Genomic DNA, 26,897 nt, shown 5'->3' with positions numbered 1-26,897 from the left:
ACGGTTTGTCTGTACTGACAAGTGTAGTCCACTTAGTGGCGTAGTTGCGACCTTGCAGGAAACATCAGGTAGTAAACTGTGTGACGTGTTTGCGGGAACACTTCAAATCAAAAAAGTGTTCAAATTTGTGTGAAATCTCAAGGGACCAAACTGCTTAGGTCATCGGTCCCTAGACTTACACGCTACTTAAAGTAATTTATGCTAAGGGCAACACACACACCCATGACCGAAGGAGGGCTCCAATTTCCGGCAAGAGGGGCCGCGCAGTTCATGACATGATGCCTCAAACCACATGGCCACTCCGCCCGGCGGTAGAATACTTTTACACGCACAAAATAAATAATTAAAACATTGAAGTTAGTACATGTTAAGAACCTGTGATCACAATATGTCCACTTATACCACTAACACCCCGCATGCGGGAACCACAATGAGGCATTTTACGAAAAACGTATCTCATTTATGGAGAACTGTTCCCAAAAAGGGCTTCAGATTTTTCTTATATTACGTGCGTTAATGAGAAGTAGCTTTAAATCCAATATCTTACGAAGGGATTGTGATAGGATCTTTCGTTTACTGTACATTTTTAATTTTAGAAGAGATTCCAAAACTCCTTTGATTAACAGACATTTATTTTATAAGATGTGGCACACGACTATCATCAACAATAATCAAATAAATTATAGTTCTTTGTTGGTATCACATGAGACACAGCCTTGTGAGTTCCTTAGAGCTATCACAGTACAGCGCCAAAGGTATCGCGGTGTTTAGGCGGAGACCCTCTTCAGTTCCTCGCCGTACTTCTGCCTGTAGGTGCCGGTGGGATCGTACTTGTTCTCCAACGGCGTCCACAGGTCGGGCTTCTCCTTGATAAGGAACCTGATCACCTTCTCCGCTCCGGCCTTCTGCTTCTCGTTGCACTTGGCGCAGTCGTCGGTCAGCGCATCAGGAATGGCGGCTGTTAATAGACACGGAATACAATGATAAAAATAACGACCAGCAAAATACTATGAAATGAAATGACTTCTTACTGGTTAGACATTTTTCATTGCGAGTATAATCCCCGTTATCATAATCTAGATGTAATTAACCAAAGAGTGTGCTGATGAATAAATATTATATCCTCTAACTATCAGCTCAATAGTTACAACATTAGATAAGTCACGTTCGAAAAAAATTTATGTTGCAATGCCAGAGAAGGAATGTTGCTGCTCACCATATAGTGGAGATGCTGAGTCGCGATAGGCACAACAAAAAGATTCACACTGTTATAGCTTTGGGCCATTAAGGCCTTTGTCAGAAGCTACAATTGTCTGAATCTTTTTGTTGTGCCTATCGCGACTCGGCATCTCCGCTATAAGGCAAGTAGCAACTTTTCTTCTCTGGTATTGTTACATTCCATCCTGGATTTTCTATTGTTTGAAAAATTAATGTTGTTGTTTTAGCCGTGTTGTCTTCGCTGCTTTCTTCAAACAGCAAACCGGAATTATCACTAATTTGAGTCACTAACGAATATTACGGGAAATTGGTAAATGTGAACGTCTTCCTGGCATGGAGGATGTCCAAAAAATCACGTTATCATTTGAAAACACCACAACTGGGAAACTTTAAGAAGTACAGAATCGTCGTTGGTTGCAACACGTTTAGGAGCTGCTGAGGTTTTTCCTTTGCCTTTTGTAGCAAGTCTGATTTGGAGTGCATCAGAATGGCAATGTACCAGGAGAAGGTTCAATGTGTCATGTAGCAGGCAGAACACAAAGGTACTGCGGAATTAAATTACCGTTATCAGCACGTGAGGGCCCCACAGATAAAAACAAGCCTAATGATACAGTTCAAAACCTTTAAAGGGATAGTCAGCGTCGGAGACTTTCCTCAAAGTGGACGTTCTTCAGTGCCTCAAGCGAGTGTTGACAGACTGCAAGCTCCAGTTTTACGTCTTCCAAAACTTGGTGTTTGAACGTGTGAAATGGGCTGAATTCGGTGTGTGCTGAATGACACATTTCCTGAGAGGTGGGTGGGTCGTGATGCTACCCCTGCGTGCCCCGCACGCTCTCCTCATGGCCTGTAATTATGCTTCATTTTGTACGGTCGTGTTAAGGATCGTGTGTAAACAACATTCAATAATACTGCTGCTCTTGGTGCACTAATCACTGAACGAAACAAAACTGTTGATGCTGCAATATTCGCCCACGCACAGGCAGGCGTATATCATTGCCTAGAGAATCTACGAACGTTGAGGGGGGCACAAAGTGAAATTGTAGCATGAAAAATAGTTTGAGACCAGCTAAACGTTCTACAACAAACCACAATCCTCTGAAACTAATGCTTTCCAAGTTTTTGTTTTTTTATGTTAGTGGCACTTCATGAACATCCAGTACATTATTAATGAGCGTGGTAAATGAAGATTCTGTAAGCTGTATATGCTAGTGTCAGGTAATATTTAGAACATGTGCACTAATCAATTGAATATAATGTACCTCTTGCGAATCTAAGCCGTCAAATAAGGGGTAATTTTCCTAACAAGTGGTTTTGAGTTACCAGTTGAGGGGCTGCGTAATTCTAAGTCAATGAAGTAGAAAAGTGTTTCTCTATTACAGGAGCTAGAAGTTGTGATTCCAAGTGCAAACTCGATGTAGATTGTGGGAATTCTAGCTAACAGTTTTTATTTTTCGTGATATCTTGTATCCACAGAAAATTTGTTACAAAGTAACATGTGCAGGGACAACGTGATCCTTGCTTTGCAGGAAAACTTTTTAATCTGGGGCAAAAACGCAAGCAAGCTAAAAAATACTCATGGTAACATATGCAAGAATTAAGGAAAAGAGGAATGAGATGAAAATGACGCAAAATAAAGAGTAGCATAAAGAAATGTTAAGGCTACTGGCATGCTACGTAAGAAGCAGGATGATAACGATCAGACTACATGGAAGAAGTGTGTAGATGGCTCTAAAGTGGGAATTCATAGAGTAATGTAAGCGATGTACACTACTAACATCTTCTCAAATGTGTCTAAACAAGAAAGGTTTTAGCAAGCAAAGATGTAAGTAAATAACGTTAGCACTAAGGTTACCTGTTTCTTTCGATAAAACGAGAAACGTAAGCAAAAACAATCCATGGCTGTCGGTCTGGAGAAACTGACGCTTCACGTATTTTGGTGCACGAGGTGATATGAAATGCGAGAGGATGTAAGAGATACATTCCTAAACTTACTGAAACAAATTCGTAGAGGCGAAAAGAATTTAGAGGAGAAGCAGAAAGATGAAGGCCATGCACTAATTGTCATACATTTTGACTAGAAGAACTACACTCACCCTTGAGCTCCTTCCCGTCGGGGGTGCAGGAGGCGTCGCTGTCAGAGAGGAGGCACTCGTGGTACTTCTTGAGGAGGCGGTCGTTATGCAGGACGTCGTCCAAGTCGATATTGTCATACTTGGTGGTGTACGCGGCAGCAGCCGCCACAAGGCACCCCAAAAACAAGGCGAGAGTACTCTTCTGCATCGTGGCTGTTGGGAAAGGTTATCGACTGTGGCTGTCCAGTGACGTGCCGAACACAGATACGGCGGTGTAATATATACCTGCCAGCGCGTGACGTCACAGGGACAGGCAGCAGCGGTGACCTCGAGTGGTCCACGCACGTGGTCCTTTCTCAGAGCTGGAAGCGTGTTTGGCAGACAGCTGCTTCACTTCTCAGAAACGCCGTCACCGTGACGACTTACTGGGAATTTCTTCACCTCCTCTGCTGGATAATAACGCACAGGTAGACTTCCTGTTTTTGAGTTTCTCGCTGACAACATATGAATCACAACACAACAGACAGTGGAAAATCTGTGTCTGGGGAATACAGCAGAACTTGTACTGCAAGAGATACGTAATTGACAGCCGCAACACAATTAGTGTCGCTATAGTGCACTAAAAAGTCATAAAGAAGCGCAGAATGACTTCGTGTGTCACACGGCGTATGTAACATTGTAATTCGTGTTTACGAGATCTTACTTTCATCTGACACACGTTAGGCAACATGTCGAAGTCAAAAATGAAACTATGTCGGACAGAAATTAAATGGAGGTGTCCTAATTCCATAATATATAGTAAATTAAGCTTTTCTGGTTGGTAAAATGAAATTTCTCATTAACTACATTGTGCTCTATGTGCTTTCACTTCTTGGTTTCATTTCTGTCAACGTATCAGTACAGTACAAGGTATAACAGGTACAAGTGTAGATATTTCTATTGGTGACTAAGGACGTTGTGCTGAATGACATTACATCTGTATTTACGTTATTTGCAGACAAATAATTATACCTATTACAAGTGGCAGGTTTTTATGTTTTTTAGCACCTACAGATGCGTATGGCCAGAGCAAACGATTAATGTGTATTTTCCCCTGGACAACTGATCAGTTATTGAATGCGGACACGTGGACTAAACGGTTAGTCTATACTGAGAAGCATAGTCCACTTAGTGTAACATTACGGCATGCTGGAAACACCATGTATCAGTACCGCCCAGGTCCGGACACCGTCTCCAGTATACTTACAGTGTCCTCAACGAATGTGACGAAAAGATTATGTATCTTAATGCATAACTTTATTGATATTTGTGTCCCTCAAGAGCGTGAATAGAGCACTTATTTTGGTGGAGCGGACACAAGAAAGAACGATTATAATATGGGGGACTGGAATCTATACATTCGTAAAATAGTTCTCTGAGTTCTGATTATTTAACAGCACGCGACTCACCACCTTGCTAATATAGGATAGCACGAGGCGCTTTTAGAATCTGTTGAAATTGATGTCTACGTGGAGCGTTCATAGAGACCAAAACGTAATCTCATGGATTATATTTCGTGTTATCATATTAGAATATTGCTGCAGGATATTGTGACCGCAGCGAAATTCGTTAAAATAAACCTTTGAATTATAGAAAGTTTTATCTTTTTTAAACGAAATAATAACTGTTTTGCCTAAAAGTGGCTAATGTCTGTACTGAACTGAAAGATTTTATTTTTTACTTTAATACGGAATAAATTTATTTATGCAGTTCCTCTTCTTTACTAATTATGTTGCGAGTCTTTTAAAGCGTCCGTTGATGACGGAACGCAATGATATTATAATGGAAATTATTCATACGCAAGATGTCTGCCAAGAATGGTCGGCTGTTCGGCCGTTCTTATTGTTTATCCAGCGTACTGAAAACCTTGAAAATAAATCCTATTTTAACTTCTGCGTGAAGGTCACTATATACACGGAAGAAAAAGGCAAAATTAGCATCAATTACAGTGATGAACACGCAGTTATCTCGAAGCACGTGAAAATCCCTTACCTCTCCAGGAATCGATCCCGGGCCCCTATACTCTTTTTTTGTTGTTCTCAATTTGTTCGCTGTATTTGCTAGATGCGGATGTCCCATGACATCCGTCCAAGTTCAGTGTCGAGGCGTTGAGTCAGTTTTTTATTACAGAGGGCAGCTAACCTTCTGACCGAACACGTTGTGCTACCGAGCCGGCGTGCTCGGGAAGCGAGAAGGCTACCGTGAGACCACTTTAAAATTCACAACTTAACAGTGTGAAATGGCCGCCGTAGCTTTCTTCAAGACTAGAAGAGAGGGTGTGTGTAATATCGCTGGTCTTTTTTGTGTCTTGCACCAGGGAGTGAAAGAACAATTACATTGCTACATAGATTCTATACAGTTATCTTATAGAATCGTTCGCCTTTTTTATTATTTCGTTTCGTTAAAAATGACCTTTGTGACAGTTAATTACACGCATGATATTTTCAGTAATTTAAAGTTTTACAATCATCATTTTACTTCGTTTTGTGTCCAACTTCTCGTTGCACGATTCAATATTTTGTACCGCATATCAGTACAAGTGCCCCTGGTATGAATGGGCCATAAACGCCTGCAGTTGGCGATCAGTTATCCACCTTTACAATAACACATGTTGCTTCTCACACGTATGCTTTTTACACATAGATATATATTGTAATGGTTGGTAATTTACATTCATTTTGTTACAACTAACCTTGTCTGTTTTACAAGGTTACCACTATTTTTACTATGGGCATTGCTCTATCTTTCGCCCTCACACCACGCGACGAGTGGAAACAACTGGGTATGACTGAATAATCGCACTAACCAATAGATTTACTCCCCTGTTTAGGTTACGGGCAACTGTAAAATATCGGGTTAAAAGATCCCCACCCAGAGTCTCCAAACCGTGTACACTCCTGCTAGTATTGATTGTGAATGATGTTACCATTTGATTTCCTTGATCTGCAGGCGATCATGTTTACAGAAAACAGTCTTACACAATATTTACAGGTTGCTTATTTAAATCATTTTATCTTGCATACAAGTTCGTTCACATTTCTAGCGCACCAACTTTCAATGTACGTCCACTTTACATATATGACTTACTATTTAGGGGATACATATGCCACGAAAACATTTTCGTTCACATAATTTTTAAAACCGACTAATACAATGCTCATTGTCGGTTGACTTTATTGTTCGATGCCGCTGGAATGATGGGCAGACGATCAGGAGCTCGCCTCCCGCCGCTGGTCGCTGAACGCTGGACAGATGAGCATCGTTGTCATAGGAGCGGGTCCCGCCCACCGCGCGCTGATCAGATGTTGGACGGCATCGCGCCACCCCGTAGCAAGCATGAAACAAGTCCACCCACGACAGCTTTCTCACAATCACTCGTCAGCCACACGTGTCATTTCACATTCTTGTTGTTTGTGTATGTACTTCGGCTTGGATGCCACTAGTGCAGCACTTTACAACATTTAGGATTAGGCCTCTCCCATCTCACAGTTTAACAGAATGCACAGGTCATAGCTTGTCAACACCACCCGTCACACAAGCACAACACTTCCATTTCCTAGCGCTTCGTACAATCGTCGTGTTCCATTTGATTTTCTGTTGTATGTTAGTCCACCTGTCACCTTAAGCATTCTGATGTTGCGTGTTTCCACGTTACTCACTACCGTGTGCGGATTCCGCAGTTTGACAGAACATCTAATACCTTCATGCATGTGTTACTTCAATTGTTTTGGACACTGCATATAACTACTTTGTGCGTGAAAATTTCATATCGGTACTTTGACATTTCCACACGCTACGGACATTGGCCATAAATTTACACACTATTTGCAGATTCACAGTCTTTTCTGCATATTACAGTTATTCCTTACTGTGGCTGTGCTCACCGGTTTTTCCCCCTACACAGTTCGTGTATTTGTCTGTTGCCTGTTAAAAGGTTTTGACATTTTACTGTCGCTAATTATGCAGCACACATGGTACATCCCTTACAATAAAAGCCTTTATATTTCCGTAGGATTCGTGTAGCCAGTGTCCCCTCATGCAGAACGTTCGACCAATTGGTCACCTAGACTTTTAAGTTCAGTATATTTTACAATCATAGTTCCTCTCAAGACAGATTCATCCTCTAGTGTTTACTTTGCTTTCTGAGAACAGGATCTGAGAACATTACTCTCAAGTATCTAACGTATGAAGGATTTATACCTTCCACCGTGATAGAATTTTAATTTAAATACTTATGTTTTGAAATTCTACCATTATGGGTATTCTAAAATTTTTTGATATTGGTTTATGTTTTGCAGGTGCAAATTAGACATCTAGGGATCACGCAAATAGCCTATAGTTCCTTACTCAGATTGCGATTTTACAAAATTTGTACTAACTAAGCGCACTGTCCTCTTTAGTAATACACTTTTGGTTGCCATTGTTCATATGCTCTCTCATGTATTCATGCAGACATCCTACTTTCATACACAGACACATAAACGTTCATATACACAAACGTTTAGACATATATTTACCAGACACACACAAGAAAAATACAAGAATGAACCTCAAACTATTCAAACTACTTTACACTACCGTTTCCCTGGCCGGGTTCTTACAGGCATAATGATATTGTTTATGTCTAGGGCATCCAGCACTAACAGCATACTTCCACCTGCTTCCGCGACTGCGAGCAGAGGGCTGCTATGTGGCGACAACGAATGTTCTGTTATCTGCCATTTAAGCATGTGTTGAATCCCTTTAGATACGGCTTGCTTTTTAGCCCATGGCACCGAATACGTGGCGCGGCAAAACGTATCGTATCATGCGGTTTAATTTGCATGTCATAAATGTATCCACTTATTGTACCAGATTTCTCGGAGAATACCTGACTCTGTTTGTTTAGCAGGTGAGTCAGTTCATTCTTATGGTTACGGTCGAAGTAACTCGATTCTGACACCTTTGCTTCAGTACCTTGTCTTATTTCTTTTGACTCAAATAAGGTAACCCCTTGTAGAAGTCAGTTGCTGCACGCTGCACTTTTGGGTCAAAGATATCCACCTAAACCTGCCTAAAGTATGTATGGCAGCAGTTGTTATCAGTGCTAGTTCAACAACCATATTGTGGTTCTGTAAGGTGCATGTCACACGAGAGTGGTCTACCTATGCGTTCCTCTGACGCAACGTATCGAAACCCAGGATACAGGATAACGCTAAGTTTCTGACGACCAAGAATGGGTATTTGATCGCTTCTTTGTCTATGCTTAGTACCTGATTTTTAAAGATCCGCACTCGACTACTTATGGCCCCGACAATTTGGCAGTTTTGATTTGGTAAAACTGGCAGCGTCTTAACCTGGTCCACGCATTTATAAAATTCATGATCCATAACTGAAGGGATTGCTCTTGTATCAATAATGGGAGTTACGGGTATTCCGTTTATATGCGCCTTAAAAGCAGCTTGTACTAACTCAACCTTTTGTTGCCGTGTGTCTCGGTTCAGCAATTAATTCCTCCCTGAGTTTTTTACCATCATTGTATCTGAACATGAATACTTGCACGCTTTGCCTGCCTTCTCTCTGTGCCATACCGACCCTATGTGGAAGAGCTACATAGGTCGGTAGGAGTTTACCGCGCCCGAACATCCATATTGCGTACTGTTTCATTTTGTTGCTGTTGTGGCACATATTGCTGTTGTGGTGTCCAATGCTGCTACGTGGGTGGCGGCGGCATTGGTATAACGTTTATGTTATTCACTGCCACGTTCCGGTCGTCGGAAGCGTGCTGTCTCTGCCAATTTGCAGGGCCAGATTTGTGCCACTGCTCATTTCCAGTTCGCATATTTTTGTTAGCAAAGGAAGTGATAAAATTTCCTTCCTCCCTGCGTTCCCTATCAAAATTTCTGTTTCCGTTTTTATTCTGGGAACGGATACTACTTCCATTGTATTGGTAGTCAGCCGAAAAACAGAGACAATTTTGTTTGTAGCAAGTGTGGTGGGCGAGTTAATCACTTTCTCTTCTCTGTACATCTTTTCTGGGTCTGTTCCCATTCGGATTTCTTTGATTATTGTTACTACTGCTCGATCCTAGCCCACCATTCCGAAATTCGTTTTCCCTGGCATCTTCTTGTATTAGGCCATAAATTGTTCGAGGTCCGTATCGGGCACACGAAAAAGGTTTTCCGTAATTGAAATTGGTTGCTTGCCCTATAACATACGCAATACATCTCTCGGGAGCATGGGTTGATCCTAGTATCGTGTCTCGTTTAAATATCTTTCGAAGTATTTTGGAAGATTCCCTTGGCGGGATTGTAGAGCTCGTGGCTGTAGACCTGCTTTCTGAGTCGTTCTTGTACACATGACAACCAGAAGCGAGCTGAAAACATCTTCTCGAAGTGTGAGTAAACCTGACAATTCTCTGCAGCCTCCACTGCCCAGAGAACTGCATCTCCGTTTATAAAGGAAATCACAAATTGTTTTTTTCTGTTTCTCCGTCCACGAAAGAGGTAAAACAATTCTAAAACTCTTGGTAAGTAACAATGGATGGATTGACTTTCGTTCCTCAGTGACTATTTGGAAATGCCTGTGCTTAATAAGCGACTCCTCAAGTTTTACTTGTGCGGCAGCGCGTACCACACCCACATCTGTCGCACCAACAATACTCTGATAACTGCATGGGCTATACTGCTTGGCGTTATCAAAAGCCAACCGCTCACCATTTGTCATATTCACAGGTACCTTTCCGTACCGAGTACTAACATGTGGCGGGCTATCACATTCCCTAAGACCACTTTCAATTTCTAAAGCGGAAGTGCGCTGCTTCCTCTCACTTAATTCAGGGTTTAAGTGCGTGTTGGAGTCCTGGCTCTCACACTATATTTAATCTCTGTAACGCATTCGTTACTTCTTGTTCTATTTTTACTTCTACACTGTCAGCTATTTGATCTAAATTTTTGACTGGCGGTTTCGTCTGATCCTCCAGTGCTTGTTGCGCTCTGTCAAGTTCGGTTATTTTGTCGTCACGTTTCTGGACTTTCGTTGGAATACCTTGGTTTTCTTATACCAATCCGGAAACTTGTTCACGCAGACCATCTATTTCGCCCTTAAGATGTGAGACGATGACTTTATCTCGTTTATCTAAAATCTGGTTTAGTCGACCGACTAAACGTTCTTCACTTTCCACTTCTTTCCTTTCCCTTTCCAAGCTTTCTGCTGTGTCTATCGTTTTAAATTGCTTAATAATCGATTTTTCATTTTCCGCACGCCCTGCTTCTAATACGCTCTTCACTTGAACTTTAGCACGGTAATCAACCCAACACCTTTATTAAACTTCTGTAGCCGGTTGTACTAGTCGAAGTACTGAATATCACTCATTATTTAATCAGTAAGCACTCTGCTTGGTCCCCAGTTATCTAATGATTCCAATACAAAACTTGGGAGCTCATGCAGTCACATCCTTACCTTCGTAAGCAATCTCTGTTATTCGTCTCCCCACATCAAGGTGCGACGTCTATTATTTACAATAATTTTATGGCAGCTGCAGTCTGTCCCAGTCCAGCAGCTCGGGTTAATTATTTTTCGTGCTCAGTAATGGATCAGAACATTCACAGTATTACACACTGTATGAAATTGTTATTATACATACGAGGGTTGGAACTTAAATAGTGGCAACTACTCATTCACAACCTATACAAAAGAGTTAAATGTTTGCTCCTATTACTGGCCTCAAAGTAGTCACCACCGTTGTGTAGAATCCATTGTTAATGATGTGGAAGGCGTAGTATACCGTTAGCAGAGCCAATTCTGTTGATGGTGCGAGTGGAGCGGTTTACTGCCTATCAAATCTCTGGAACAGTTCTGAAGAGAATGCCACGAAGTGGTTCCTTCATGTTCGGAATCAAATCAAAGTCACAAGGACCTAAGTCCGGGGAGTATGGTGGATAGTACAGTACTTCCAAGTCCCATCGACCGAAACGAGCAGATACAGCTTGCGCTGTATGCGCTCGCACATTGTCGTGCAAACTGATGGGTGAGTCGCACAGAAAATGTCGCCGATTCTTTCGCAAAGCTGGTCGCAAGTGATGCTCCAAAAACGAACAGTAATACTTTGCATTGACGCTCTGGCGTGGAGGAACGTAATGCGTTAGGATAACACCATCACAGTCGTATACGAGAATAACCATAACTTTATATCGCTCAATTCGCACTATCGACAGAACAGGCTCTGCTAACAGTATAGAAAGCTTTCCACATCTCTGGCAATGGGTTCTACACAACGCTGGTGACTATTTTGAAGAACAGTAACAGGTGCAAACATGTAAATCATTTGTATCGGTTGTTAACAAATAGTTGCCACTATTTAAGTTCCAACCCTCGTACATAAATACTGTATAATCTGGCATTATTAATTTTTCAATTAATATTGCAGTCAGTACAGCAATATATGTAGTCAGTAAGTTGAATACTGAACAGAAATATTTGTTCAGTTCAGGCCCCACAAGTTGGGCTCCATTTGTACCGCTACCGCCCAGGTCCTGACACCGCCTCATGTATACCTACGGTGTCCTCAACGAATGTGACGAAAAGAGCGTAAGAAAGACTTTACTCCCAACGTTACTGATATTTACGCCAGGGAGGAGCTTGAATAGATCACTTATTTGGCGGAGCGGACACAAGAAAGAATTATGATAATTTGGGAGATCGGAATCTATACTTTCGTAAAATAGTTTTCTGAGCGCTAATTATTTAGCAGCAAGCGACTCACCGCCTTGTTAATATAGGAATGCGTAAATCGCTTTTTGAGTCTGTTGATGTCTAGGTGGAGCTTTCATGGAAACAGAAACGTAAACGTAATCTCAGGGACTATATTTCGTGTTATCACATTAAAACATTACTGCAGGATATCTTTTCCACATTGAAATTAATTAAAAGAAACCTTTGAATTAAAGAAAATATTTCCTTTTTTAAACGAACTAATCTTGGTTTTGCGAGAAGCGGCCAATGTCTGCAATGAACTGAAAGTTTTTTATTTTTACATTTATACAAAACTTAGTTTATGCACTTTCTTTTCTTTACTAATTATGATACGTGTCTTTTAAAGCGTCGTATCAGGTCATAAGGTTTCTGACGTGTTTGTATGATGACTGTTCAGCGGAAAGAAGAAATAGCCAACAGACTGATGTAAGTACATATTAAGGTAGCACATATTAAAACATCTGTGCTTATACCCGTTTCGCCGTGTATAGCTAAAAGACTACGTTTAACTAAACGAGACTGTGTTTGTCCGAGGCGTATCTGGAGTTAACAATCGGAAAAAGCTATATGGACTCACCTGTACAGTAGAATTGCCTCTTAAACCTTCTAGATCTTGTCTTTTGTAATTACACTCCTGGAAATTGAAATAAGAACACCGTGAATTCATTGTCCCAGGAAGGGGAAACTTTATTGACACATTCCTGGGGTCAGATACATCACATGATCACACTGACAGAACCACAGGCATATAGACACAGGCAACAGAGCATGCACAATGTCGACACTAGTACAGTGTATATCCACCTTTCGCAGCAATGCAGGCTGCTACTCTCCCATGGAGACGATCGTAGAGATGCTGGATGGACTCCTGTGGAACGGCTTGCCATGCCATTTCCACCTGGCGCCTCAGTTGGACCAGCGTTCGTGCTGGACGTGCAGACCGCGTGAGACGACGCTTCATCCAGTCCCAAACATGCTCAATGGGGGACAGATCCGGAGATCTTGCTGCCCAGGGTAGTTGACTTACACCTTCTAGAGCACGTTGGGTGGCACGGGATACATGCGGACGTGCATTGTCCTGTTGGAACAGCAAGTTCCCTTGCCGGTCTACGAATGGTAGAACGATGGGTTCGATGACGGTTTGGATGTACCGTGCACTATTCAGTGTCCCCTCGACGATCACAAGAGGTGTACGGCCAGTGAAGGAGATCGCCCCCCACACCATGATGCCGGGTGTTGGCCCTGTGTGCCTTGGTCGTATGCAGTCCTGATTGTGGCGCTCACCTGCACGGCGCCAAACACGCATACGACCATCATTGGCACCAAGGCAGAAGCGACTCTCATCGCTGAAGACGACACGTCTCCATTCGTCCCTCCATTCACGCGTGTCGCGACACCACTGGAGGCGGGCTGCACGATGTTGGGGCGTGAGCGGAAGACGGCCTAACGGTGTGCGGGACGGTAGCCCAGCTTTCTTGGAGACGGTTGCGAATGGTCCTCGCCGATACCCCAGGAGCAACAGTGTCCCTAATTTGCTGGGAAGTGGCGGTGCGGTCCCCTACGGCACTGCGTAGGATCCTACGGTCTTGGCGTGCATCCGTGCGTCGCTGCGGTCCGGTCCCAGGTCGACGGGCAAGTGCACCTTCCGCCGACCACTGGCGACAACATCGATGTACTGTGGAGACCTCACGCCGTGTTGAGCAATTCGGCGGTACGTCCACCCGGCCTCCCGCATGCCCACTATACGCCCTCGCTCAAAGTCCGTCAACTACACATACGGTTCACGTCCACGCTGTCGTGGCATGCTACCAGTGTTAAAGACTGCTATGGAGCTCCGTATGCCACGGCAAACTGGCTGACACTGACGGCGGCGGTGCACAAATGCTGCGCAGCTAGCGCCATTCGACGGCCAACACCGCGGTTCCTGGTGTGTCCGCTGTGCCGTGCGTGTGATCATTGCTTGTACAGCCCTCTCGCAGTGTCCGGAGCAAGTATGGTGGGTCTGACACATCGGTGTCAATGTGTTCTTTTTTCCATTTCCAGGAGTGTATTTCCTAAAACCAGAGCAAGAATTGCAATGAACTGTGGACGGACTTGGAAACTGCATTTCTACAGTGTTCATGGGCATCAACAAGAATTTGCTATGAGCTGTAAGAATCGAACTCATAATCAGGCGTCATGTAACAAAAGAAGCGACCATATGAGTGAACTGAGGTATGCATAGTAAGCTAGAAACATAAGAACGTATACCATTTTATGAGGTTTATTTTAGCAAATCATGGGTATAGAATTCGTTCATTCCTTTCTCATTAACATGTAATTTCACACTAAAATAAAAATTTGATATTTTATACCTACACTAGCGACTGGCCGTCATGCAAACTGAAAAGCTTGTAATTAAGGAAATGTAAATAAGTAGCAGTTGTTTACTGCGTGGCGTACAGCCTTGCCGGAGATGTAGCACCGTTTCCCGGCAGATCACCGAAGTTGTTGGGCGTGGTAAGCAGTTAGCACTTGGATAGTTGATCGTCCAGGTCTGCCGAGCACTCTTGGCAAGTGGGGTGCACTTAGCCCTTGTGAGGCTAACTGAAAAGTTACTTGACTGAGAAGTAGCGGCTCCGGTCACGAAAAGTGACAGAGGCAGGGACAGCTAGTGAATTACCACATGCCTCACCATATCCTAATCCAATGACGCCTACTGGATGACGATGAGACGACGCCCCATCGGTACCGTTGGGCCTTTTGTGGCATGTTACGAAGGAGTTTCGTTATGTCATTATGGGATTACTGATTGGTTTATGTGAAACGAGGTTTACCTATGAAAGAGAACCCATGTGAATCTCTTTTTGTAACTTTGCCGGGATAATGGTAACGTCTGCAACAACTGCATTCACTTAACGATCGTGAAGTATGGATAGTGGAGTTTCTCACTTGGGTTAACTAAATGACACCCTCCCCAGGAGCTGAAGAGGCTATCGGTATCGATCGGCCGCCGTGTCCCACTCCTCCAGTGGCACCATTTGATGAGGAATGGAGGGACGTGACGTTAGCACACCGCTCTCCCAGTCGTTGTCAGTTTTCGTGATCTGGAGCCGCTGCTCAGTTGGCATCACGAGCCTGAGTGCACCCTTTTCCGTATGATCATCTGATTTCACGAATAATACTCCAAGTTTATCTTGAAAGCCCTGTGACTCTTTTATTGCTTGCTTATTCGAGAGTCAACATACAGGGTGTCCTAGAAGGATTGTTAAATATTCGGGGATGAGCGATCATTCGAAGCAAAAATGTAAAGCAAACATTACTTGTAAAATGCACGCGTTCAGAGCTATGAGCACTTGTTCAGAAGACATGTGTTTCACAGTAGGAAAGATGAACAAATTCTCATAGTTCTTAACGTATGCAGTTCAGAGCTCATATTTACAGGAAATTTTCCTTGTTCTGGTTTCACTTAGGTTTCTCCACGTGTTGACGATACTTACCACAGCACTCCTCGAACGCCTGACAAGTTCTGCAGCTTCCGAAATGGTCGTGCGTAGCTGTGCGTGCACTGTGCGTGTGTCGGACTAGCAGTAATTCCTCTCCAGGCGACTCTGCTACCGCCTGGACGAGTTCGTGTCGATACTAGGATCGATAGTAGGTCGGTGGTCATAACGTTCTGGTTGATCAGTGTATTTAAAGACGTGATGGTAAGTTCTGCTGGCTGTTGCTGTATGCAGAATTGCTGTGGAAGATTTTCTTTGGTTTATATTCTGTTGGCGGCCGAAGACTTCCGGCATGAGAAGTCAGCCTCATTCTGCCAACGGCCTTGTCAAAGAGGGAGGAGGAGCGGATAGAGGTTCAGGGCACTCTCTTGTCCTAGTGGTGGGAAATTGCCGCTAAAGGCGTAAGAATCAGCAATGATCAACGACATGAGGATGCAGAAGGCAATGGAAACCTCTGCATTAAAGAAACGTAACGTGTATCCACAGGACATGTGGCCTGTAGTAGAAGAAGTGTCATGATGATCTCTCCATTGGCAAAAGATCCCGGAATAGTCCCCCATTCCGATCTCCGGGACTGCCAAGGGGGAGGTTACCATGAGAAAAAGATTGAATAATCAACGAAAGGGTAATGTTCTACGAGTCGGGGCGTGGAATGTCAGAAGCTTGAACGTGGTAGGGAAACTAGAAAATCTGGAAAGGGAAATGCAAAGGCTCAATCTAGATATAGTAGGGGTCAGTGAAGTGAAGTGGAAGGAAGACAAGGATTTCTGGTCAGATGAGTATCGGGTAATATCAATAGCAGCAGAAAATGGTATAACAGGTGTAGGATTCGTTATGAATAGGAAGGTAGGGCAGAGGGTCTGTTACTGTGAACAGTTCAGTGACCGGGTTGTTCTAATCAGAATCGACAGCAGTCCAACACCAACAACGATAGTTCAGGTATACATGCCGACGTCGCAAGCTGAAGATGAACAGATAGAAAAAGTGTATGAGGATATTGAAAGGGTAATGCAGTATGTAAAGGGGGACGAAAATCTAATAGTCATGGCGACTGGAATGCAGTTGTAGGGGAAGGAGTAGAAGAAAAGGTTACAGGAGAATATGGGCTTGGGACAAGGAATGAAAGAGGAGAAAGACTAATTGAGTTCTGTAACAAGTTTCAGCTAGTAATAGCGAATACCCTGTTCCAGAATCATAAGAGGAGGAGGTATACTTGGAAAAGGCCGGGAGATACGGGAAGACTTAAATTAGATTACATCATGGTCAGACAGAGATTCCGAAATCAGATACTGGATTGTAAGGCGTACCCAGGAGCAGATATAGACTCAGATTACAATATAGTAGTGATGAAGAGTAGGCTGAAGTTCAAGACATTAGTCAGGAAGAATCAATACGCTAAGAAGTGAGATACGGAAGTTCTAAGGAATGACGAGATACGTTTGAAGTTCTCTAACGCTATAGATACAGCAATAAGGAATAGCGCAGTACGCAATACAGTTGAAGAGGAATGGACGTCTCTAAAAAGGGCCATCACAGAAGTTGGGAAGGAAAACATAGGTACAAAGAAGGTAGCTGCGAAGAAACCATGGGTAACAGAAGAAATACTTCAGTTGATTGATGAAAGGAGGAAGTACAAACATGTTCCGGGAAAATCAGGAATACAGAAATACAAGTCGCTGAGGAATGAAATAAATAGGAAGTGCAGGGAAGCTAAGACGACTGCCGCAAAAATTTGAAGACATCGAAAAAGATACGATTGTCGTAAGGACAGACTCAACATACAGGAAAGTCAAAACAACTATTGGTGACATTAAAAGCAACGGTGGTAACATTAAGAGTGCAACGGGAATTCCACTGTTAAATGCAGAGGAGAGAGCAGATAGGTGGAAAGAATACATTGAAAGCCTCTATGAGGGTGAAGATTTGTCTGATGTGATAGAAGAAGAAATAGGAGACGATTTAGAAGAGATAGGGGATCCAGTATTAGAATCGGAATTTAAAAGAGCTTTGGAGGACTTACGGTCAAATAAGGCAGAAGGGATAGATAAAATTCCATCAGAATTTCTAAAATCATTAGAGGAAGTGGCAACAAAACAACTATTCACGTTGGTATGTAGAATATATGAGTCTGACGACATACCATCTGACTTTCAGAAAAGCATCATCCACACAATTCCGAAGACGGCAAGAGCTGAAAGGTGCGAGAATTATCGCACAATCAGCGTAACAGCTCATGCATCGAAGCTGCTTACAAGAATAATATACAGAAGAATGGAAAAGAAAATTGAGAATGCGCTAGATGACGATCAGTTTGGCTTTAGGAAAAGTAAAGGCACGAGAGACAGAATTCTGACGTTACGGCTAATAATGGAAGCAAGGCTAAAGAAAAATCAAGACACGTTCATAGGATTTGTCGACCTGGAAAAAGCGTTCGACCACATAAAATGATGCAAGCTGTTCAAGATTCTGAAAAAAGTTGGGGTAAGCTATAGGGAGAGACGGGTCAAATACAATATGTACAACAACCAAGAGGGAATAATAAGAGTGGACGATCAAGAACGGAGTGCTCGTATTAAGAAGGGAGTAAGACAAGGCTGTAGCCTTTCGCCCCTACTCTTCAATCTGTACATCAAGGAAGCAATGATAGAAATAAAAGAAAGGTTCAGGAGTGGAATTAAAATACAAGGTGAAAGGATATCAATGATATGATTCGCTGATGACATTGCTATCCTGAGTGAAAGTGAAGAAGAATTAAATGATCTGCTGAACGGAATGAACAGTCTAATGAGTACACAGTATGGTTTGAGAGTAAATCGGAGAATGACGAAGGTAATGAGAAGTAGTAGAAATGAGAACAGCGAGAAACTTAACATCAGGATTGATGGTCACCAAGTCAATGAAGTTAAGGAATTCTGCTACCTAGGCAGTAAAATAACGAATGACGGACGGAGCAAGGAGGACATCAAAAGCAGACTCGCTATGGCAAAAAAGGCATTTCTGGCCAAGAGAAGTCTACTAATATCAAATACCGGCCTTAATTTGAGGAAGAAATTTCTGAGGATGTACGTCTGGAGTACAGCATTGTATGGTAGTGAAACATGGACTATGGGAAAACCGGAACAGAAGAGAATCGAAGCATTTGAGATGTGATGCTATAGACGAATGCTGAAAATCTGGTGGTCTGATAAGGTAAGGAATGAGGAGGTACTACGCAGAATCGGAGAGGAAAGGAATATGTGGAAAACACTGATAAGGAGAAGGGACAGGATGAAAGGACATCTGCTAAGACATGAGGGAATGACTTCCATGGTACTAGAGGGAGCTGTAGAGGGCGAAAACTGTAGAGGAAGACAGAGATTGGAATACGTCAAGCAAATAATTGAGGAGTAGGTTGTAAGTGCTACTGTGAGATGAAGAGGTTAGCACAGGAAAGGAGTTCGTGGCGGGCTGCATCAAACCAGTCAGTAAACTGATGACAAAAAAAAGCCTCAGATTCGTATACGGATAAGAAATCGGAATGACTTCTAGTTTTACTGAAAATCATTTCAAGCCGCATCTGCACTACTAATCTAAACCAGACAATCTCTTGTTGTAGTTCAGGGGAGTTCACTCAAAATCATTTTACGGTATTCCTAAAGCACCAGCAAACATGGGTATTAAAACAATTAAAAATAAACTTTACAGAAGAGGTTTTCTAAGTCAAAAAATTACCACACTAATGTAAAACGATACCTAATCAGTTAAACGTAATGAATATTGTAGTACACTGAAAGTGTGTCTAAGCACTAGCAACAAAATTAACCGGTTTCCCTGCTCTTTTGTAATTACTTACGTTACTAAAATTTTAAATTCCAAAGTATTAATCCTCACCTCGTATAATATTCAAGTCAACAAATACAGTACTTGAGTACTTCTGTGTTGCATGCTTACTATGACTTCGTACACGTAGCTACAAATTTAGGCTATTCTAGCACAAACAGTTTCTGGTATTGATTCTATACTGAGTTTCTCTGTATAGAGGTGTGTACAACACTTCATTTGCACCGCACTGAAAACAGGTTAGTTGCTGCCTCGGAGACTGAGTTACAAGACAATTAACTTTTTTTCGTTAAGATACTAGTCGTACATTGCACTCCTGGTATTCAAATACCATCTACGGAGTATTAAGATTAGTTTTATGTATTTTTCTAATGCTTGTAACACGTTCTAAATGGTATTACTTGAAATAAACACAACGTATTGCATTAATGCGTCAGTAGACCGTAATAGTTCTTGGATAACAGTTCTTTTGAACTGCGTCTGTGTTTAAGAGTTAGTGTCAACAATTATATGTTTTCCGCATCTGTTTACAGAGAACGCAACCTGGGGCCAAGCGTCACAAATACAGTATACGTTCATCACTTTTACGATCTCATGAGTGGGTTTTCACAGTGGTTAACGTAGAGTTACACAAGATATGTCAACCTTTCATCCTTCATGCTGTTTTAGTAGTGTAAGCCAGTGTGTGAGTGTGCTACGAAATTTTTTATAGGATCCCAGAATTGTTTGCAACAAATCACCATTTGTAGATACTACATGCATTGACAGTTCTATTTCCTAAAACACTAGCCACCTTGCATATTGGAGTGAGTGGTACAGTAAGAGATCTGCCATGTAATTTTGGAGAATTTGATGACTTCAGTTGCAGGGAATGTTACATACATTGTTTCAAAAAAGACCATATATTCTACACGAATGGAGATAGACTTATTATGTACCTTAATTACGTATTGAAACTAAATGTTTGCACTGGTATCAGTTACTAGTTGCCGGTTCACGTGATTATTTGTAGAGTTCCCATTCATTAAGCAATATGAGTCGAGCATAGACGACGACAAAGCAGAGGCCAGAGGTGTTTTAAATTCTCCCTTTCGACAGGTGCAACACTGCACACTCTACAGCTCAATTGCGGGTTGAAATTGAACCTTTGGCTTCCAAGTTCACTGATTTCACGATGTGCTAAGTTTGTGTGTGTGTGCGCGTGCGCGCGTTCGCGTTTGTGTGTGTGTGTGTGTGTGTGTGTGTGTGTGTGTGTGTGAGTATGTGATTGTAAACGACTTCAACTCTCTCATTCCCCTTCCAAGAATTATGAACTGCAACGCCGCACAGCAACAGCAATAAATGAGGTAACTCCTTATATGTTCGTGACAGCATGGGACGACTTTGACAATCATCTGGATGTTTGTCGTGCTTCCAGTGGTGAACACACTGAACACTTGTGGAACATAAGTGAGAGCATTAATTTCACTCGCAGTTTCAAAAAGTACACTGGAGTTGTGTGTGCGACTATCTGAAACATAATACTTTCTAGTCCCTTGCGTAAGCGAAAAATTATCCAAACTTTCTTCTTTCATTCGTACAGAAGGTACAGTCCCGTGAAATTGTATCAATCTTCCTGAAACCCCTGTGATACGCCCGCTAATCCCGCTGGGCAGAACGGGTGACTAGGATTGTGGAAAGGGCCAAATAAGGTGTCGGTCAGGTTCACTCAAAATTGTAATTTATTGTAATTTAATAATACCTTTACACCAAAACGGCACATAGCCGAACCTTTAGATCTACGAGCTTCAAAACGGCAATTATTTCACTGCTGAAGGCCTCCAAACAAGGTAAATCTGAAGTGATAAAAACATACAGTTAAAATTGCAAATAAAATAATTAACATCTAGTTACACAGCGAGGCTGAGAGCCTCAAGGCAAGAGAGAATAGACATGCATAAAGAAGATGCAATAGAAATGGCTGAAGCCCCACATTTTTTTAATAAGGATTTCAGTGGCTGAAGGCCCACAATTTATTTTCTAAAATTCAAAGGTACATAAAATCTACCAAAAGCAAGAATTTTTTAAATCATTGGCTATGATAGATTATAAACACACAATTAAACACCGGTGAGAAGGACAATAAAGAAAAAGCCTCCAGGGAGGTCGGTCTGCCCTCGTTCACTTAGGTGAGACAGGTAGTGAGCCCAACTACACCTGATCCGTCGGAACCCAACCAACTGACAAACACTCGGTCTTGCTCACAGGAAAACCTCCCCAACAGCGAACCACCGAAACGAACCACACAATGTGATTGGAAGTGGCTTGGGTGCTTTGAAACCACTCCTCAACTTTGACATCCGGGGTCGGTGAACCACGAAGCTCGGAGCGATCGAACAGCTCCACACACGCTCCGACGCTGCGCAGGAACCGCTTGCGGACCCAGCCGACTGCAGCGAGCGGAGACAACTTCCCTGGTCCGTAGCAACCGGCCGACTAGCCGCAGAAGGCGGACAGCATTTAAGATAGTCGTTAGTGGAAGTAAAGGCCTGGCCAGACAGAATGCGGCCTGGCCGTCCGGCCTGCGGCACTGAACCGCGGCCGGCAGGCCACACTGTTGAATCGCTCGTTACTGTATGGCGTCGGTCACACAGAGTGCGGCTCTGACGCACCGGCCGCCACCAGGTTGTCGCAGATTACAGATTCGCCGCAAGCCGGAGCGGCTGCTTGCCTCTGTTGGCGCACTAAACTGCTATGCTGTCATACTGGAAGCAGCGGCGTGGGGCAGTTTTTGTCTTGCATCTCATAGTGCATGCATCATGGACACAGAGAGACTTGCAGACGAGGTGAGAGAATACAACTTTTTGTATGATACACACGATCTTGATTTGGAGGTAGAATACTTTTGCCCTCGATATACCCTTGATAGAAAGCTGAATTCTCAGAAATAGTGTTGTCACTGTGAAATCCATAACTTCCAATATTAACTACTGTAAACTTGTAGTATGGATCAACGATCGCCAGAACTAGCGAAAAGAATTGTTTGTAAGAGAAGAACTGGGATCCATTATCCTTCGGGCATTTTAACCTGATAAGCTTTCCGTCTATGCTTCCAAGGCAGTTCGGAAACCCCCAAAGACTAGAAATCCACCTTCAGAATTCTTCCACATCTCTGTTGTAGGAGTAGGTAAATACTTGGGCTGTAGAACAATCCATTTTTACTGGCATACTTGTTTCACAATTTCCGAGACTGTTGGAAGTAATAATCGAAGAGAAAAGCTATGGTGTGGTGACTGTCGCCTGTAGCCTGTATCTGGGAAAAATTAAAGTAAATAATGCCGATAGAACGAATAGATAAGTTAACAACCAAAGATATGTTTGTTTACATTCAATGACAATGTTATGAATACAATGAAACACAACAATCTATTAAGTAGAAAGTTCTCTCTAGAGGGACGTATGGAACTAAATGTTACTATCGCTTGGTGTATTCGTAAACACAGCAACAAAAATTTATCACTCCAGTCGTACGTTGTGGGATAGCACTTTATTCCACCGAACCTTTCATATGATACAGCAAAACTGAAATGGAATAAAATATTTGACTTCTGTTTCAAGCACAAAGAGGCCACAAATGGTAAAACGTACCTCAAACAAATGGCTAGTCTGTGTCTTGTATCAATTGGCTTTCTCCAGTTCGTTGTGCACTTCTCGGTGCTACATTTTATCAGGCGATGCAGTTCCTCGAAACACTCTCGCGACATACGAAAATATTTGAAGAACCTATCTTCGTCAGACTCTAGATCAATACACAGACGATGGTATTCTCATAAGCTTTCTCTCTTGCTATTAATGTCGTGCACCCAACATCTCTTCTTGGTGCCATTTCGTATCGCTAGTTCGAGCTACTCATTTCCTCGCACAAAGATAACGTGTCCCGCGAGAAGCTTCCAAATCGTCTAACGCCTAGACAATCGGGCTACGCATGCAAGCTTAATAATGGGGTTCGGCCCTTTCCACAGTGTAAAAGCTGACGCATCTAGAGTCGCTGCCGCCGGCCGTTGCCTGTGTGGCACCCCTGGCCACTGACGGGCCCGGCCTCCCGCTGCGACGTCCGTCTCAGTGGCAGGCTGGGTCCTGTCTGGTCAGGCCTTATGCACATACAAAGACATATCGGGAGTCGATGTACACACACACACACACACACACACACAGCTGACTCATGAACGATCGGCGATCCGCCAAGACGGTGGCCCGGCTCAAGTGATGCGTGGCGTCAATGGTCGGGCGAGCCATGTCGGCGCAGACCTCACAGCTCCAACCCGACTTCTCTAGTGCCGTATTGCAACTCCCCAACTGGCAGGTCCGGACTGTGCTCCAAACACGTTCGAACAGACTGGAAGACCCGAACTCGAGGCCCCGAACTCCTTTTACGACAGACAACGACGGCGAAGTAATAGCAGTCAAGCAAAGATACAACGAGAGTGGATATATCGATACCCTATGCTAACGCCGCTCACGGTGAGACAAAGCAGCCACTCAGTGACACCAGTAATTTAAATTAACGTAGTGAGGTGGAGGTACGTTAAAAACAGGGTCTAAAATACATTATGGCGATAACACGAGCCACTCACGGCTCACCCTGTAGTTTCAGTTTCAAATACGTCTCTTCACCCCCTTCATGTAATTTTCCATTTTAGAGCACCATGTCCCTTCCTCTCCTTTCCTCAGTGAATCGCCGGGAACAATAGTGCTCTTCTTCGTAGTGATGTGGTTTGAGGTTCAGTTCTGGTCGTATTAAAACTACGGGATATTTAGAATGGCGCAATAACTATAGCAGGATATTGACAACATCTACATCTAAATCTACATGGATACTCTGCAAATCACATTTAAGTGCCTGGCAGGTGGTTCATGGCACCACCTTCACATTCTCTATTATTCTAATCTCGTATAGCGTGCGGAAACAATGAACACCTATGTCTTTTCGTACGAGCTCTGATTTCCCTTGTTCTACCGAGGTGGTCGTTTCTCCCTATGTAGGTCGGTGTCAACAAAATATTTTCGCATTCGGAGGAGAAAGTTGGTTGATGGAATTTCGTGAGAAGTTTGCGTCGCAACGAAAAACGACTTCTTTTAATAATGTTCAGCCCAAATCTCGTGTCATTTCAGTAACACTCTGTCCCATATTTCGCGGTAATACAAAACGAACTGCCCTTCTTTGAACTTTTTCGGTGTACTCGGTCAATACTATCTGGAAAGGATCGCACACTGCTCAGCAGTACTCTAAAAGATTAGGGACAAGCGTAGTGAAGACAGTCTCCTTAATAGGTCTGTTACATTTTCTAAGTGTCCTGCCAATAAAACGCAGTCTTTGGTTAGCCTTCGCCACAACATTTTCTATGCGTTGCTTCTAATTTAACCCTAGGGCGCCCAGGCCTTTTTTCTAACTTGGATGCCTAAGGGGGGCTTCGGCGAGCCCACAGGTATTAAATAAGTCTACTGGCGAAAAATTACAACTTTCAAAATGGTTTATGTATTTTAACTAAGCCATCGGTTTATAAATGTTGTTAATTGTTATAAATATTGGATTGAGTGAATAAAAAATTGACATATTACAATACAAATTACAGATGTGTTCACATACAATAGACTACTCTGAGTCCTCAACTTCAAGCCAAGAGACACACTTCACAATTTTTTCTGAATGTGTGTAGCACACATGTTTATGACAGTGTCCACAATATTGTTTTGATTTACTTAGATTGTTGTACATCTGCTTCTTTGTTTTAGCTTTTCTTACACAAATATGTCACCGATCTTTCTCTGCAGGAGGATGACGTGCTTCTGTTGTCCCTTCTTTGATTCCTTTATAGAATAGTCTACATTGATTGATCAATTTGGTTAGATAAACCTCTTGCATTGGCACTTCTTTCCTCTACCTGCAATTTCACTAGTTCCATCCCAGCTTACAGAAGATAAAGTTTCCATTTGTTGTGTTTCTTTTCATTCCATCTTGGATATTGCTGGATGAATATGGTGGTTGCATTTATAGCACAAATTTCGATGAGAGAGTAAAATACAGATAGAGGCCATCTCTTTGTTCCCCTCTTGCAAGTGTACATACGCGCCATTTGATCAATGGTATCAATTCCACCTGTAGTGGAATTATAATATGCATTTATCTTGGTTTTATTCTTCTCTCCTCCAACAGTGCCTTTATCTTGGTGCATTGTTGACAGCCTCAGTAAGTTTTTAATTGGTTTCTTTTTTGCTGTGTAGGACACCAAAGTTACTGGAAGCCTACGTGTTCGGAACTGTACGAACTCACTGCAAGTGTACAAGATAAATAACAGCTGACTGACATCAGCAATCACTTCCTCTAAAAGTAAACCTTTTGTTGTGAATATAAAGAATACCAACCAACAAGAAACTAGCTTGCATCGTTGTAGTGATGAGATATACGAAATCCTACTAAGGGAAACTTTGTATAGCATGGAAGCCTAAAGGCGGAGGACCCATAACAAGTTTATTTATTTTTTCTTTCAAAGCAAGAATTTTCTATAAAATATATTGATATCAACGTTCCATAAAATAGCCAACAAACAATAACTCAAAGGGAATATGTAGTATGAAAGATACTTGGGCAAAAGCAGGAGACATAAAAAAATTGTGGGTTCAACGAACCCCTCCCCCCTCCCTTAGGAGTTCTAGGGTTAAGTTTTCCGTTATTGTAATTCCTAGGTATACTGTTGAATTTACGGCCTTTATATTTGACTGATTTATAGTGTAACCGAAGTTTAACGGATTCCTATTAGCACTCATGTGGATGACCTCACACTTTTCGTTATTTAGGGTCAACTGCCAATTTTCGCATCGTTCAGAGATCTTTTCTAAATCATTTTGCAGTTTGTATGATCTTCTGACGACTTCATTAGTCGATAAATGACAGCCGAATCTGTAAGCAACCTAAGACGGCTGCTCACATTGTCTCCCAAATCGCTTATATGGGTAACGAACAGCAAACAGCCTATAAAACTACCTTGGGGAACGCCATAAATCACTTTTGTGTTACTCGATGACTTACTGTCAGTTAGTATGAACTGTGACCTCTCTGACAATTAGTATGAACTGTGACCTCTCTGACAGGAAGTCACAAATCCAGTCACACAACTGAGACGAAATTCCATAAACAAGCAATTTCACTACAAGCCGCTTGTGTAGTATAGCGTCAAAAGCCTTCTGGAAATCCAGAAATACGGAATCTATCTGAAATCCCTTGTCAATAGCACTCAACACTTCATGACCATAAAGGGCTAGTTGTGTTTCACAAGAACGATGTTTTCTAAGTCCGGGTTGACTGTGTGTCAACAGTGCGTTTTCTTCGTGGTAATTCATGATGTTAGAACACAATATATTTTCCAAAATCCTGCTGCGTATCGACATTAATGATACAGTTCTGCAGTTTAGTGGATTACTCCGACTATCATTTTTGAATATTGATGTGACTTTCCAATCTTTCTGTACTGATCTTTCGTCGAGAGCACGGTTGTAT

At 42.5% G+C, this 26,897-nt stretch overlaps 1 protein-coding gene across 3 annotated transcripts in view; it reads right to left on the bottom strand.

Moving 5' to 3' along the window:
- The window catches only part of LOC126273028 (allergen Tha p 1-like), a 405,450-nt gene that overhangs the window by 207,510 nt on the left and 171,043 nt on the right, over positions 1-26,897 (bottom strand). Inside the window, exons 1-2 of one of the 3 annotated variants that reach the window (XM_049976418.1) lie at positions 3,312-3,531; positions 624-958 (exon numbers count right to left, since the gene is read on the bottom strand). The exons of 1 other annotated variant lie outside the window; for it this stretch is intronic. In XM_049976418.1, coding sequence (XP_049832375.1) covers positions 768-958; positions 3,312-3,498 — 378 coding nt within the window. In that variant the 5' untranslated portion in view covers positions 3,499-3,531 and the 3' untranslated portion in view covers positions 624-767. Of the gene's footprint in view, positions 1-623; positions 959-3,311; positions 3,532-26,897 lie in introns of those variants that run through there. One more of the 3 variants, XM_049976419.1, reaches the window with a different exon arrangement.

This window comes from Schistocerca gregaria, chromosome 5 (assembly GCF_023897955.1).
Source record: "Schistocerca gregaria isolate iqSchGreg1 chromosome 5, iqSchGreg1.2, whole genome shotgun sequence".
In the NCBI taxonomy this organism is placed as follows: Eukaryota; Metazoa; Arthropoda; class Insecta; order Orthoptera; family Acrididae; genus Schistocerca; species Schistocerca gregaria.
Note: the sequence above shows the minus strand (reverse complement) of the source record. Positions and strands in the feature narration are given on the sequence as shown.